This window comes from Schizosaccharomyces cryophilus (assembly GCF_000004155.1).
Source record: "Schizosaccharomyces cryophilus OY26 unplaced genomic scaffold supercont4.9, whole genome shotgun sequence".
Lineage (NCBI taxonomy): Eukaryota > Fungi > Ascomycota > Schizosaccharomycetes > Schizosaccharomycetales > Schizosaccharomycetaceae > Schizosaccharomyces > Schizosaccharomyces cryophilus.
The window spans coordinates 399,210-413,719 of NW_013185632.1; the positions used below are offsets into that span (position 1 = coordinate 399,210).

General features: G+C 36.9%; 8 protein-coding genes across 8 annotated transcripts; 4 read left to right on the forward strand and 4 right to left on the reverse strand.

The window, feature by feature from the left end:
• Positions 1 to 50: 50 nt before the first annotated feature.
• SPOG_04284 (uncharacterized protein) lies at positions 51 to 2,180 on the reverse strand (the record flags this gene model as incomplete). The annotated part of the gene is made up of 1 exon (XM_013170360.1): positions 51 to 2,180. The coding sequence occupies one exon, from the start codon at positions 2,178 to 2,180 to the stop codon at positions 51 to 53; it is 2,130 nt and encodes a 709-aa protein (XP_013025814.1).
• A 395-nt stretch (positions 2,181 to 2,575) lies between these two features.
• Positions 2,576 to 3,475, reverse strand: SPOG_04283 (phosphoribosylamidoimidazolesuccinocarboxamide synthase; the record flags this gene model as incomplete). Its single annotated transcript, XM_013170359.1, has 1 exon — positions 2,576 to 3,475. The coding sequence occupies one exon, from the start codon at positions 3,473 to 3,475 to the stop codon at positions 2,576 to 2,578; it is 900 nt and encodes a 299-aa protein (XP_013025813.1).
• A 1,286-nt stretch (positions 3,476 to 4,761) lies between these two features.
• Positions 4,762 to 6,009, forward strand: SPOG_04282 (kinetochore protein Mis13). Its single transcript, XM_013170358.1, has one exon. The coding sequence runs from the start codon at positions 4,793 to 4,795 to the stop codon at positions 5,783 to 5,785; it is 993 nt and encodes a 330-aa protein (XP_013025812.1). The 5' UTR covers positions 4,762 to 4,792; the 3' UTR covers positions 5,786 to 6,009.
• SPOG_04281 (spermine family transporter) lies at positions 5,894 to 9,459 on the reverse strand. Its single transcript, XM_013170357.1, has one exon. The coding sequence runs from the start codon at positions 8,153 to 8,155 to the stop codon at positions 6,491 to 6,493; it is 1,665 nt and encodes a 554-aa protein (XP_013025811.1). The 5' UTR covers positions 8,156 to 9,459; the 3' UTR covers positions 5,894 to 6,490.
• On the forward strand, positions 8,581 to 8,912 carry SPOG_04280 (uncharacterized protein; the record flags this gene model as incomplete). Its single annotated transcript, XM_013170356.1, has 2 exons — positions 8,581 to 8,657; positions 8,765 to 8,912. 2 exons carry the CDS (start codon positions 8,581 to 8,583, stop codon positions 8,910 to 8,912), a joined length of 225 nt encoding a protein of 74 aa, XP_013025810.1.
• Positions 9,460 to 9,615: 156 nt separating the features above from the next.
• Positions 9,616 to 9,932, forward strand: SPOG_04279 (uncharacterized protein; the record flags this gene model as incomplete). The annotated part of the gene is made up of 3 exons (XM_013170355.1): positions 9,616 to 9,669; positions 9,714 to 9,752; positions 9,807 to 9,932. The coding sequence occupies 3 exons, from the start codon at positions 9,616 to 9,618 to the stop codon at positions 9,930 to 9,932; spliced, it is 219 nt and encodes a 72-aa protein (XP_013025809.1).
• A 117-nt stretch (positions 9,933 to 10,049) lies between these two features.
• Positions 10,050 to 13,145, forward strand: SPOG_04278 (STE/STE7 protein kinase Wis1). The gene has a single exon (XM_013170354.1). The coding sequence runs from the start codon at positions 10,886 to 10,888 to the stop codon at positions 12,767 to 12,769; it is 1,884 nt and encodes a 627-aa protein (XP_013025808.1). The 5' UTR covers positions 10,050 to 10,885; the 3' UTR covers positions 12,770 to 13,145.
• Positions 11,854 to 14,334, reverse strand: SPOG_04277 (ubiquitin carboxy terminal hydrolase Uch2). Its single transcript, XM_013170353.1, has 2 exons — positions 14,172 to 14,334; positions 11,854 to 14,108 (listed from the first exon to the last, which is right to left on the reverse strand). The coding sequence occupies exons 1-2, from the start codon at positions 14,294 to 14,296 to the stop codon at positions 13,337 to 13,339; spliced, it is 897 nt and encodes a 298-aa protein (XP_013025807.1). The 5' UTR covers positions 14,297 to 14,334; the 3' UTR covers positions 11,854 to 13,336.
• Positions 14,335 to 14,510: the final 176 nt, after the last annotated feature.

Sequence of the window (14,510 nt, forward strand, 5' to 3'; positions counted from 1 at the left end):
CGTGATCCCCTGAGTGAAAAATTAACATTTTAATCCATCTTACTTGAGTTTTATTGCCTGCATTCTGCTTCTTTGTCATCATAAGGAATATCTGTTTCGGTTTGATAGGGTTGAAGAAATCGTTCAGTTAAAAAACTCATGCACAACTGCATTTTCAATGTTTTATTTTTCTCTTCATCCATAAACTGAAGATTGTCTATCTCCATTCCTTTCCTTAATGGCTTTTCTGTTTCATTATATGATTCCCTTTCGCCAGAATAATGCTCGGTTTGCTCGAGATAGAATCCATTATCATCATCAAAGGGCTCATAAAGTAGCTTTTCGAATTTCATAACTCCGTTATCATCATCATCATCATCTTCTTCTTCTTCTGTACTGTCCCAATTAGGATTTAGAGGTCGAATATTCTCGCTGTCACTGAAATCAGCAATCACTTCTTTGGCGGTATTTACTCCGTTCGAACCTGGTTGTTGTACATTGTCATTTCTCTTTTCTAGTCTTATTTCGTTTAAACTGTTATCTTCCTCCTTGTGTTCCTTATCATCAAGTCCCCAGTTCACTTTCATATAGTCTAGGCATTCAAGAATCAACTTGTTCGTGGAAGGAAACATGTCTTTCTCGTCGCTTTTTTCTTCCTCAATGGTGGCACCTTGTGTAGACTCTGACGTTGAAATGTCAATTTGGTTATCGCTTTCATTTGTCTTGCCTTGTGTTTCTCCGAAGATCGAAATTATTGGCAGCATACATGGATCGTTCTCTTCTTCACAGCTTAATTCATAATTTTCATAAAAGTCTCTCTGATTGTAATTAGCTTCCTTTTTTTCTGCCTTGCTTTCTGCTGCTCCATAGATCGGTATTATTGGAAGTAAACATGAATCTTCCTCTTCTTCACACTGTGTTGCATGATTTTGAAAATCGTGTGTCTGTTTATAGTCAGTTTCCCTCTCTAATGTTTTGTTTTGTGCTTCTTCATAGATTGGTAATATAGGCAACAAATTTGGATCGTAGTCTTTTTCACATTGTGTTTCATATTTACCATAATCTTCTTCAAGTTCATATCCAAGGTTAAAGGTGCAGTCTTGCGTATCCGATTGTTTTACAAAGCTTGTCGCTTCAATTACTAAGTCCCTTTCTTTTGTTGAGTCTTCTGAAAAAAGTAGAGCTGGCAAAAGATTTCTATTCAACCCTTCGTCTTCGGAAGATATCTTTGCAATCGTGTCTTGACTTTGATCTTTATAATTTTCCTCTTCATTTTTCTCACTATTGTTTAGTTCTGCATCATTCTCCGTTTCATCATCCCATTCAAATAATATCCTTGATTCTTCTTCTTCAAAAATTGATTTCCAATAATCTGTATCTGCATAAGTATCGTTTATTTCGCTTTCACTTATCACTTGATCACTAGATCGTTCTATAGTTTCTTTCTGAGCAATGTTAAGTTTGCCTGTTGATGTTTCGTACTCGAGAAGTCCTGGAAAAAAATCTGTTTTGATGCCACTCAGACAGTACAGCTTAAAAATTTGATTACAGCGAAATAAATGAGTGGTTGAGCTATATTCATTATGAAAATACTCACGTACAATCTGTTGCATTTTCGCATTCTTTCCATTCACATTAAAAGATATTTTTTCACCATCTGCCTCAACGTATGGGCCATCAATGATCGGGGTTAAGTGCTCGAGTTGTCCATAACGCCAAATTAATTGCACTTTTCCATCTAGGCAATAGATATAGGCGGTAACTGAGGGGAATTTTCTAAAACAGCTTTCAAGTTTATAAAACTTTGAATCGTACAGTGAGCTTTCTTTAAATTGAGACCAAACTTGAAGCGTTTCTTGGTAGCCTAAGATCCAGGATGCATATATAATAAACTTCTGAACAGCAACAATTGATGCGTTCACTGATAAGCTTCCAATTTTATAGAGTAGCTTGAACGGAAAAAGAACAGTGATTATAATTGTTTCTAAAAAAGTAGCCACGGTCAAGTATGTAAAGATAGTTATAGTAGAGCAAGCATAAGCGATCCAAAGAAGAACATCTTGAGAGAAATAAAAAATGCTTTCAAGATTTTGGAAGAAGCAAAGAACGGCAAAGATACACACTGAACTAGCTAGTGGTTTCAGAAAGATCTTGCCTATATCCAAATAAGAGTAAACCAGTGGAAAGTTAATGTAAATCATTTTTATCTCTTAATGATATTAAGAAAGAGAAATAATATGAATGAGCTATATATATATATATACTACATTATTGAATGTAAACAAATAGTGAAATAAGCCCAATCAAAACAATGACCATATAAACAATGGTATATTTGCATATGAGTAGCAAGCAACAAACAAACAAACGATAGAGATCTCAATAGAGAATGTAGAGGTCACATTATACAAAAACCGATGAAAGATCAATAGTTGAAAGTCATCCATTAAGATACGTACATTAAAACTTTAAGCGATGAAGGTCGGTTCATGTCTTTTCAGCGACATTTTTTGAGAGCAGCTAAGGGTATAAGATTAATTAATGCATAGTCCAAATCTTGTTAATAGGAAAAGCTATGGGAATAAAATGTTATAAGCTAATAGGACCACTTCTTTCCAGTAATCATTTCATAGGCATCCATATATTTTTTACCAGTAGCATGAACGATATTTTCAGGAAGAGAGACCCCGGGCTTGCCATTTAGTTTGTTAGAGGTAAGCCAATTGCGCAAAAACTGCTTATCGAAGCTGTCTGGCGATGTTCCAACTTTGTAGTCAGCAGCAAGCCAAAATCGAGAAGAATCTGGAGTCAACACTTCATCCACAAGAACAACTTTGTTTGTAGTTTCATCGACACCAAATTCAAATTTAGTATCTGCGATAATGATTCCCTTTTGCAATGCAGCTTCTCTGGCAATTTTGTAAAGTTCAACAGAAGCTTGAGAAACTTGTTTAGCCAAGTCTTCGCCAACGATGCTAGTCACAGTATCGGGATGGATATTCTCATCGTGTCCCTCAGCAGCTTTTGTACTCGGGGTGAAAAGAGGTTCAGGAAAAGCCTCTCCTTCTTGCATATTAGCGGGAACTTGAATTCCATGAACGGTTCCATGAGCCTGGTATTCCTTCCACGCACTTCCAGTTAGGTAGCCACGAACAATGGCTTCAATAGGAAGGATTTTGAATTTTTTAACAAGCATGCATCGATCCTTCAACTCTGGATGCTGTTGGATGATCCAAGGCATTTCGTTCCATTTAGAGGTAATTAAGTGGGTTTGAATTTTACCTTTAAAGAGCGAAAACCAAAACTCTGAGATTTTTGTAAGGATCTTACCCTTTTCAGGTATTCCGTTATTCATAATCACATCGTATGCGCTGATACGGTCTGTTGCAACAAACAGCAGGGAAGAAGGAAATTCTTCACAATCATAAAGATCTCTCACTTTTCCAGACGCAACTTTTTTGAATGGCATAGGCAAAGACGTCTCTAAAACGGTCATGGTTGTAATTATTCAAAGATTATCTTGTTCTCTCCTTAAACCCGCACAGGTGAAGTAGAAGTCTATGTACTTTTAAATTTCAAGCAGGAATGACTTTATTTCAAAAAAAAAAGGAAAAAAAAGATGCTCAATTCAATAAATGCAGTTTCGCTGTCTGCAAACCAAAATTAGAGGGTTGTGTGTAAAAGATTAAAGATTGATGAACAAGATATAAGATGTAGAAAAGCGAAGGACTTTAAATACCGTACAAGGAAAGCACTTCTAGTTTGTTTTTAAAAATAACATTAAATATAGCTTGTTTTTCAAACTAAGGAATTTCATTGCAAAGATGAAGAAGAAAAAGCTTATGATAAATCATTGTAAGGATCCAAAATTTTGCGAATGGATATCAAGACAAACAGATAAGTATGATTGAATTCTTCCATCTTTATTACTTAATAATTCCTTTAGCACTTGCCGTGCTATTACAAGGAAGAATTGGTGATAGAAGTCGAGTTCTACGAAACGAATGTTTTTAAACCGCTTTTTCTGAAAACTCATTTCTCTAGTTATATTCAATTTAGGATCAACAGTAAGGAACCTCTAAAAGTAAAAATGAACCTATTTTCGATGAATTCTAGTCATACTTTGTAATTAAAGAATTCGCATTTCCGGTAACAATATCGATTCAAATATCATATTATGAGTGGTAACGTGGGTAGCAACTGTCAACAAAAGTATAACAAAACGGTTTATGGTTGATTATATCTCCGGGAAAGCATAATCCTAAAGAGTATAGTACAGTGAGTTACTACCTATCGGGAAAAAAAAAGAAAGTTTAATTAACGAATGTATAAACATTTAAATTAGAAGTTGTAATGCTTTATATTAAAAGATTGTTCGACAAGAGGGTCATATTCCATAAAGATATATTTGTATAGTCGAGCTTACTCGTGTACTAAGGTATGGATTTAATATTCTCCTTCGATGGTTTTCGCTCATGGGATCCATTTTCATTTACTGAAATTTAACTTTCATGTATAAAGAAAAGGTTTTATATTTGTACGAAAATTACTTCTTTCAGCTTTTCTTTGATTGTACCTGTTGCTACTTCCTATAAATTGAAACACTACGAACGAAGATGATGTCCTATGTTTGTTCCTTCTTATAGTTTTAAATACGTCTTACTACAATTAAGAATATATTTAATCATCCCTTATGATTGCTATTCTGATAAAAATGTCGCTTGTTTGTTTACCAAGGAAGTATCTTGATATTCGGTATTTGAGTTGTAAATAACAGACATCGCAAAACGCGCACTGGTAGAAACAGTGTGCAATGAAACGAAAGCAAGAAGTGCAGGAAGGGTTTACTTTTGTTAGGAAAGGAAAAGAAACGACATCGGTGAAACATGGCAAATCGGATACTTCTCAGAATGAAGAATCACCTAAATCCGAAAAAATGATTGCACTGCCTGTGTCAGATACCCCAATAATTAAGAAAAACCAGAAACTGAGAAAATCCAAGGGAAGGAGAAGTAGCCTTGACCAACGAGGAAAGCGTGCCAGTAGCATTGGAACGGGGTTTGAAGCTCTTCCTCATGCGGACGTTCCTACTGACGAATATTATCGACACATTTCAAAAGATTTATCTGAACCTCTTCGAATGAAACAGCTGCTTCTGTGGGCTTCCTATAAGCGATTGGATGAGCAACGGGAAAAATACAAGGAAACAAAAGAATCCAGCGAAGCTGCAATCGCTAGGTCTATCATTCAAGAAGTTCTTAATGAGTTATTGTCCAACCAATTTTCTATTAGTTGGTACCAAAGATCCCCGAATGAGATTATTCCAAATAAGCCTCACCCTCAGAATTTAAAAAATATACAGCTTTTGGACGAGTTAACGGCTAAGTTGGCTCAGCTACAAGATGAAGAAGCTGCTTGGAGGGCGGTTGCTGCAGGATCAGTAGAAAATGAAAAGACACTTCACGCATGTCGAGATTTATCCAACCGGCTCAGCTCTTCAACCGACTCAACCAGTAACGATCAGGAAACATCCAAAGAAATGAACAACTATAATCAAAGTTATGTTAAAGATTTAAAGATGAGTCTCAACCCTTTGCTTGACTCTTTATCTCAGCATATACATGCTCTCCATTCTTTAACTCGCATTAGCCCAAGTGTTCGCTCAGCATTCGGCGAAAGGGCAGCTCATAATTATCTTCTTCACAAACAAAAATTCTCCAAGACAGCAAATCATTCTGATACAATGAATCTCCTGCGAATTTTATCCAAGAGTGTATACCAGTCTCAACGAAATAACGAACCATAGTTATGTCTTTCGACCCATCCCTATAGAAAAAGTCCTCTCATTTTTATTCCATAGCCTATTTTCCGCGTTCTACGATTCCTTGTTATAGAGTACACAAACATGATTTTTGCTGATTTCTTTACGTCGTATACTTGTATATTAATGTTTAATTTATGTATAAATGAGATAACGTCGACTATTACTCCCGATATATATATACAATTTTAAAAAATAAATGCTCACCCTGCACAATGCAACTTTTGTTTACCGAGATGTAGAAAAAGAAAAACAGTTAATTTTTTCATTAACTTCCAGTATGAAAGTTCTAATTATAGAAGTAAAGAAGGCGAAATGACTCTTCATATCCAAGATGCTCAATGATTTTCTTTTCTTTTTTCTTTTCTAAACCCAAAATATTCATAACAAAATCAGCTTAATAACGATAAAGTTTGTGTTTTTTATTATGTGAATTAAAATAGTGGTAAAACACAAAGATAGCAAAGAAGCAAATTAACATTTTTGGTTAATAAACACCGGCAAATATATAAACCCAATAAGTTTTATATAACAAGCCAAGGAAGGATATTTCATGATTTTAAGAAAAAAAGGCCCAGAACGTATACCTTAAACCTTTGATCATGTAAAAGCAAAATTGATAACTTCTATGATGGCGCGTGTAATCGCAATTCGTGATAAAAGATCGTCGAATGAAGTACAAGAATAATATTATACGATGGCTGCCTTTGATTTTGCACGAATCTTTGCACCATAAATGTAAAAGATGAAGGGTATGGGGATTGCAGCAACAGCTATCATACCTAAAAGGAAGAAAGCCCATTGTCGGGTCATACCATCCATCATATAGTCAATAAATAAAGGGAAGGCAGCACCACCTCCTGAACGTACCATTGTCTTAGCAGCTAGAGCAGAGGCACAATAATTTTGATAGACATCGATTAGGTAATTATTTGCACTGAAATAAAACAGCACCATTCCGTAACCAAACGGAACTCCACTGAAAGCAGGACCGATCCAAATTAATCTGGGAAAACTTGTCCATCCGAAAATTAATAGACCAGCAGGGATGAAAGGAGCTGCAATCATCATACCGATCAAACGCCATTCAGGAATTCCTTTACCACCGTTAGCATCTATGCGATTCATATATTGTCTTTCCAAAAAGGGAGTAGTCGCTAAAGCAAAGACGACACCTACTAAAACGGGAATAAACATGAGACCAGTAATACCTTCGTTATAGCCCTTTCCTTTGACGAAAACGTTGGGATACGCAAAGAAATAGCCATAAAGCAAAGCATAAATAAGAGCAATATAGCAGGAAATACTCATCAAAATAGGTTCCGTCATCAACAAACTTATGGGACGAAGCAAATTGACTTGGACAATTTCCATAAAGGATAACATCTGCTTTTCTTGTGCTGTGTAAACCTTTCGACCAGTCTGCTTTCGGATTTTTTGGGCGCGCCAACGCAAAAGGACAGGGGCATAAGTTTCGGGAATGGGAAGCATAGTGAGATACATAACAAACATGTAAATCATATTGACCCAAAATATCCAACGAAAGTCACCAGTACCAACATTGATCCAGCCGCCGACCAATGGACCAATAGTGGGACCAGCATAAGGACCAGCAGCGAAGAAGGCAATGGCAAGACCACGTTCGCGGGTTTCCCAAACATCGGATAAAACACCACCGGCAAGAGTAAGCGGCGAGCAACCAAAACAGCCAGCGAAGAAACGACAAATTAGAAGACATGCGATATTAGGAGCCAAAGCACAGGGAATTTGAAGGATAATATAGATAGCTAAAGTGACCAAGTAAACGATACGACGACCAAACATTTCACTCAAGGGACTGATGACTAAAGGACCGACACCGAATCCAACTACCATAAGAGAACAAGACAAAGCAGCGACTTCAGGACCAACCTTTAAGTCGCGGCTCACATGTTCCAAATCACCAGCAATGACGGATGAACCAAACGCACTACAAATTACGAGCAAGGAATTAATAGCCGTAATGTACCATTTCCAAAGTTTGGACCAATTTTTAGGGTTTGAAGGATCGTTCATTTCCCAGGTTACAAGCTCTTCGCCCTCTTTATTAATGGTAGGATCACGGTAGAGACCCCCTTCAGTCTCCAAATTGTACTCTGCTACATCAGGGAGGCCGCGAGTGGTGGTAAAGGGATAATTAAGATCGACACCATTAGGAAAAAGAGTCTCAGATTGGCGGGAGGTAGTACGATTTAAAGGGTTTCCGGACATATCCAACATACGCGATTGCGTTAACTGGACAGGATTTTCAGCGGCTTCTAGCGCGTCTAAATCTATCGTATTTGCATCATGGGCAGCAGGATTTTCTCTAGACATTTTCAGGACGGAAGCGACAGGCAAAATCAGGCCCAAGGAAAAGAATTCAAGGAACTTTTGTGAAAAGAAAATAAAGACGATTTAACAACAACTAGATAAGACCAATGATGTAAGGGGTAGAATGTATCAATTGGAATTAAAATGCAAGAAAAAAGACGGAAGGAGTAATTGCAACCAAATAGTATAGCTATAGTAATCGACAAGCCTTTTTTTATGAGAAGATAAATTAAATAAAGTTGAACCACCTTAAAGGCATTCAAAAAAGTACACACTGGAAAGGGGATAAGCTGTGTAGGATCTAATTAATTCTCGTAATTAAACAAAGTTCCAACAAAACAGCTTCCAAATTTACTAGAAAGTGAAGAACTAAAGAACCAGATATTTCCCTAAAAGTATATGCTCAATACAACGACAAAACAAAGTTCATGCGCACATATATATATGTACGCATTTATATCATCCTTGTTCAATTCACAACAACCGAAGCGAAATTAAATTTGCCGTAAATCATCTCATTGGCTTATATTCGGCATTGAGTATGGAGTTATTTTAGGGAGAAACAGCGTGTTGGGAAACGTTACCGGAAGTATGGTAACTAATAAGCACAAGGAAAACGAACATGGTAGTTTCATCTTTAGATGGAGATTCTACACTCCCGGAGAAGCAAAACCGCTTCATTCAAGCGAAAGAGAAACTTCGTCATATCGAACAACAGCTACCTAAGTACCTATCTCATGCCACTTTAAAAAACTTTTGAAAGGACAGTTGTAAGCTTTTTCTGTTATCCCCTTTGTAGGATGAGTTCAAAATAAAAGCCTACTGCAAAAAAAGGGGGGATTATCATTGTGTGCATTCAAAATGATCTCAAGTGATGGAAACAATCATCATTTTCATACACAAATGCACCCAACGATCGGCAATCGAAATGACAACCTCTTCTTTTTGATGCTTCCTTGCGAAGGACGTAACATAAATGATTTGCTTACTTTTTTATAAGCCCTTTCCGTAGAGATTGGTCGGCGTCCCGGCAATCTAAAAAATCGGCAAATTTGCCGATTTTCGGCAATGAATATGAATTTGTACGATAGCACTCAGTGCTCATAAAAATCAAACGAGGTAAAGCTGCCGATAGAACGAATAACTTTCCTTAAGCGACTAAGGGATTGAAATAAAAAGACTATGAAAGCCAAAGTAAATAATAGAGGAACAACGGTTGATTAAAAGATTTTAATACGATTTCAATCCTCATAAAGGATAACAAATATGTTCAAGATGAAGTTCGCACATTTCAGTCGGTTTTACTGTCATTTGTAAACTCTGTCAGAATAGCAATCTTCATCTCTGAGAGTCTTTTAGCTTTCGTATCTTTTTCGCAATTGCTCTCTTTTTTCAACATACCAGCTCGAGTTTTGAATTATGATTATTTTCAACTACTGATAAAATCTGCTAAAAGGATCTAAATGACTCGACATCACGGCTTCCAGTCAGCTAAAAAAAGAATCTTCTATACGTTTGTATGTGGAAGAAAAGAAATTTTCTATTTTCCTTTTTTTTTTAGGCATTCCCTATACTTGCCGTTGCATCTATTGTCCTGCCTGTCTGTTTATTTTATTTTATCATTATTTTTTTTTTACATTCATTTCTTCTCTAGAAAAAGCCATCGTTGCTAACCTTGCCTTGCCGGTATGCTGTTTCTTTTCTCTTGGAATGTGCAAACTTGCAGCTAGGGAGTAGTACATTACACTTTGTTAAGGAATATGGAAGAAGTTTCAAGTAAACTCGATATCCCCTTTTATCGAGTTTATTTTTTGCCCTGCAGTGCAGTATTTCAAATAAACGAATTTTTGTCTCCTTAGCGTTCCTTAAAGTTCCACTACGCTCCAGCTATCACCCAGTGGGGTTTTCCTCCACAAACCTCAACAAACTTCTTCGAAAATTCCTACGTTCCATTTGAGATAGCTTGGCATTTGCTAAGCTTGTTTCAAATTCATATATTAATTCCCTGGATCATTCACCACTCTTCCTGAGTTCTTTATCCGATATCCCTTGACCTTGAAAGGCAAACAAACTTTATTTGTTTTACCAATCCCTGGGTTATTATCTCTCTAAAAAATTCAACGCGAATTTTTTGTTGTATCTTTAGTCATAAAATCTTCTAATCACTGATTTTTTTTTTTTTTTCACTGACTGACTGATTACTTCGTTTTTACATTTTGCTTTTTGTTTTTGTGTTCCTGTTCAACAACCTTTTGAAAAAAAGGTATATTAGCAATCAGAAAACCGTTATAAAAACGTTAAAAGTGAGAAATTGCTTTTTTTAGCGTCTAATTACCGCTCACGTTTTTTTTGGTCATCTCCCAGTCCATTCCATTCTTTTTTTTATTTCTTTTCTGGTGTGCATGTAAAATAGCACTCCTATTTAACGGTAATATCTATTGTAGACCTTTGCCAACATTGGTCTATTTGAATTTGAACAGGATTAGGTTCCCGTTGATCAAAACCTATTATTTCAATCAGAAACTTGCCCTTTTCTTTTACAGTCCCTTCGTTACCTTTTTTTCTTGAGCTTGTCACGGCATACGCAAGTGATCCTTTGATATTCCCCTCTTCTCTCAATTCTAATTCTAGTTTTGTTTATACCCTTATTCTTTGATCGATCGTTTACTATATATAACCTTTTATTTTAAGCTTCGTTCTTCCGCTTAATTTATTTTCTTAAACTTTTGGTCAATGTCGTCGTCTGATAGAATTTCTTTACCGAATGCAGTAGAACAGCTATCCTTATCATCGGATACTGCTGCGTCTTCGCATCATCAATCGTCTCTTAATGCGAATAACTCCGAACACAACTTAGATCCTCAATCGTCTTTAATCTCTTCTTTTTCTTCTTCATCCTCGTCCTCTAATTCAGATTTTAACGATACTAATTCTTTATCGACGTCCTCCGACTCTTCCGATGATAATAACAACACTGTAAACGGCGATAATGATACAATTTCTCGATCTTCCTCTACTAGGTCGTCTGATCAATTAACATCTCGACCTGTTCCGCCAGTAAGATTAGGACGTCGTTCTTCCAGTAAGAATCGGGCATCTCTTGCGATAAACTGCAATCAACCAGCTGAAAAAGCTGGCAGTGCCCTTTCTTCACCCACATCCGTCGGTTCTCCCCCCTCTTCTTCTATGCAATATCCTGGTGGCTTATCCTCTGATATCCAAGAGAAAGTGAAAGCTTTCCATGCCGCTCGTTCTAGGTCTTACCCTGATGGTGGTAATAGCACAACATCTAGTCCTGCCTCACCTATGGTCGGTAATCGATCAAGTATTTCCATCCCCATCGCTCCTATTCCCCCAAAAACTCCTCCTATTTCTGGACAAAAAGGTACCAATGGTACTGACTCGACTTTAGCCCGCTCGCTTGCTGCCGCTAGAATTCCAGCTCAGCGTTCTGCTTCAATGCCCAAGCAAAATAAAATGCGACGTGCTCCTCCCGGAAAAATTGACCTATCCAATAACAGTACCACTCCATCAAGCTCCAATGCGGATTCAAAAGGCAGTATGGCTTCACGACGCGGTTTAAAAATTCCTCCTAGTCTCCGACAGTTTGCTTCTGAAACGCCGTTTTCCACGTTTTCTGATATTTTGGATGCCAAATCTGGGAGCTTGAATTTTAAAAATAAAGCCATTCTCAATGCTGATGGTGTCAATTTTTCTTCTGGCTCTTCATTTAGAATTAATATGTCTGAAATTATAAAACTTGCTGAGTTAGGTAAGGGCAATTATGGAGTTGTATATAAAGCGTTACACCGACCGAGTGGTGTTACAATGGCAGTGAAAGAAATTCGTCTTTCTTTAGAGGAAGCCACATTTAACCAAATTCTAATGGAACTTGATATTTTACATAAAGCTACAAGCCCTTATATTGTAGACTTTTATGGCGCGTTTTTTGTTGAGGGTTCTGTTTTCATTTGCATGGAGTACATGGACGTTGGAAGCATGGATAAATTATATATAGGTGGGATTACTGATGAGGGTGTCTTGGCTCGTATTGCTTACGCTGTTTTACAAGGCCTAAAAACACTTAAAGAAGAACACAACATTATTCATCGTGATGTTAAGCCAACGAATGTACTCGTTAACTCCTCTGGACAAATCAAGTTGTGTGATTTTGGAGTTAGTGGAAATTTGGTAGCTTCAATCTCGAAGACTAATATCGGCTGTCAATCTTACATGGCACCCGAAAGGATTCGTGTAGGTGGCGGTGGTAACGGTGTATTAACTTACACTGTGCAAGCTGATATTTGGTCTTTGGGTTTAACCATACTAGAAATGGCAATTGGTTGTTACCCATATCCTCCTGATTCTTATACATCCATTTTTGCTCAGCTTTCTGCAATTTGTGATGGGGAACCTCCAAAATTGCCAAATTCATTTTCTCCGGAAGCTCATGATTTTGTAAATAGATGTCTTCGGAAAAATCCTTCTTTGCGTCCCGGCTATCAAGAGTTGAGCAATCATCCTTGGATTCTCAAGTATCAAAATATGGAAGTGGATATGAGTGCCTGGGCTAAAACTAATTTAGAACATCAAGTTGCAGGAGAGGCCGAGAGGTAATCTAGTATGTTAAGTATAGTGTTTTAACGAAACGATGTTTTGGAAATCCATACAAACTAGAAAGAACGAGCTTCCTCATTATTTGTTTAATACACTATACTAGACATACTGATTAATAAGGTCATTTAAATTAGTCACTGAGGAAAGCCATCGAAAGATGACTTCGAATGGGTAATATATCGCGATTTTCTTTGCGAAGTTCTGTTGCAAAATTGCTTTTCTAATATACCATGAAAACATAGAGCAATGTAATTTGCATAGGCGGTGCAAATGTGAAGTCAAGAACTCGAGAGTGCTATGAATTTATTTATATTGCGACGAATTATCTTTGTCAGTAATTAATTGTAATAATAAGTATTTATAAGCTTTTCAGTTATAAGGAGAAATGAGTAGTAGCTTATTCTATATGTAAACAAAAAGTTGAAGAAATCATCTTGTTTTGAGTTAGTATACTGGCAATCATACAACGTAGTACGTTATGTCATTTCTAGTTGGGTTTCGAGATATATGCGATTTAACATAAATGTATGTTATCCTATCGGGGACGAAAAGGTAGTCAATATGACACTATTTTCCGACAGAGTACTTATTCTTAGCTTCTTCTAAGGTGGTGTCCCATGTATTTCTGGTAATCCGATCCTTAGCCAACAACTTAGATAATTCAACGATTAGTCCCAAAAAGTTATGTCGACGAAGTTGATTTTCACGTTTCCATCGTGCACGTTTTTCATCTTCAACAGCAATAGAGGCCGCCTTTTCTTCATCCGTTAAATCAGGATTGTTTAAAATAGTGAGACGCTTATCCTTGGAGATGACCATCAGATTGAACCGGATTTCACTGGCGTCGTACTTGCCAATTCTTGATTGTATAGTAGAAACAGCACGTCTAGGGAACTCTTCCTTTGTACACGTGCCGTGATTAATGGGTGCAGGTTGTAATCCATCTAGTTCGTAAAAGATATCGTTAATGTTCGTATATGCAATAAAGTGGTAGACATCATCATCTTCTGTCGCAACCTTAGTTTCATCACTCACAAAAGGGTCCGATCGAGCGAAAGAATTATGGGCACAGCGAATATCCTCAGAATTGCCCAGTGCTTCTCCTTTGAGATCGGGAGGTAAGAGTTTTGTGAATTCTCGAAATTCTGTTAACTTGGATCCCAAGTCAATTTCCTCATTGTGATTCAGCAAAACGGATAAAAGAGCTTGAGTAGCACATGCATTATTTATGACTTGTTGACCAAAGAAAATACGATCTATTGATTCATAGTCGAGTTCACCATCAGGTTTTCCATCAGGCTTCTTCCATTTGAACAAGAAAATAATCCCATAGATATCTCTGACGTAAAGGAAGTTAGTAAATATTCACCTCAGAAAGTCAACTGTCATGTATTGTACGTACGAAAAGTTGCGCAAAGTCTCTTCATCCAACGTGTATAGTTCTTCAACTTCAACACCTGAGACTCCAAGATTCTCAATCAAATCAGTAAACACTCCAGCATCTGATTCTAAGGTGGTCCAACTCATTTTTTAAGGTTTAAAAAGAAAAGAAAAGGGCAAGAACAGGTTTCAACCTGTGGAAATTCTGCTAGGTTTCACGTCAATTAACACATAATTACACTTCGTAAATTTTGCATAATGATACAAGGTTCAAGCTCCTTATTGTGTTTTATATGTTCGGATCTCTCGTTAATAAACAATCCCTCATAGATGGAAAGATCCAAAGAATAAATATTGTAGA

What these genes read in the sequence shown, in the direction of transcription:
- SPOG_04282 (XM_013170358.1), top strand. Translation starts at nt 4,793, where the DNA reads ATGAAACGAAAGCAAGAAGTGCAGGAAGGGTTTACTTTTGTTAGGAAA.
- SPOG_04281 (XM_013170357.1), bottom strand. Translation starts at nt 8,155, where the DNA reads ATGTCTAGAGAAAATCCTGCTGCCCATGATGCAAATACGATAGATTTA.
- SPOG_04278 (XM_013170354.1), top strand. Translation starts at nt 10,886, where the DNA reads ATGTCGTCGTCTGATAGAATTTCTTTACCGAATGCAGTAGAACAGCTA.
- SPOG_04277 (XM_013170353.1), bottom strand. Translation starts at nt 14,296, where the DNA reads ATGAGTTGGACCACCTTAGAATCAGATGCTGGAGTGTTTACTGATTTG. An exon ending in GAGACTTTGCGCAACTTTTC is followed by an intron (nt 14,109 to 14,171) that starts GTACGTACAATA and finishes CCTTTACGTCAG; the next exon opens with AGATATCTATGGGATTATTT.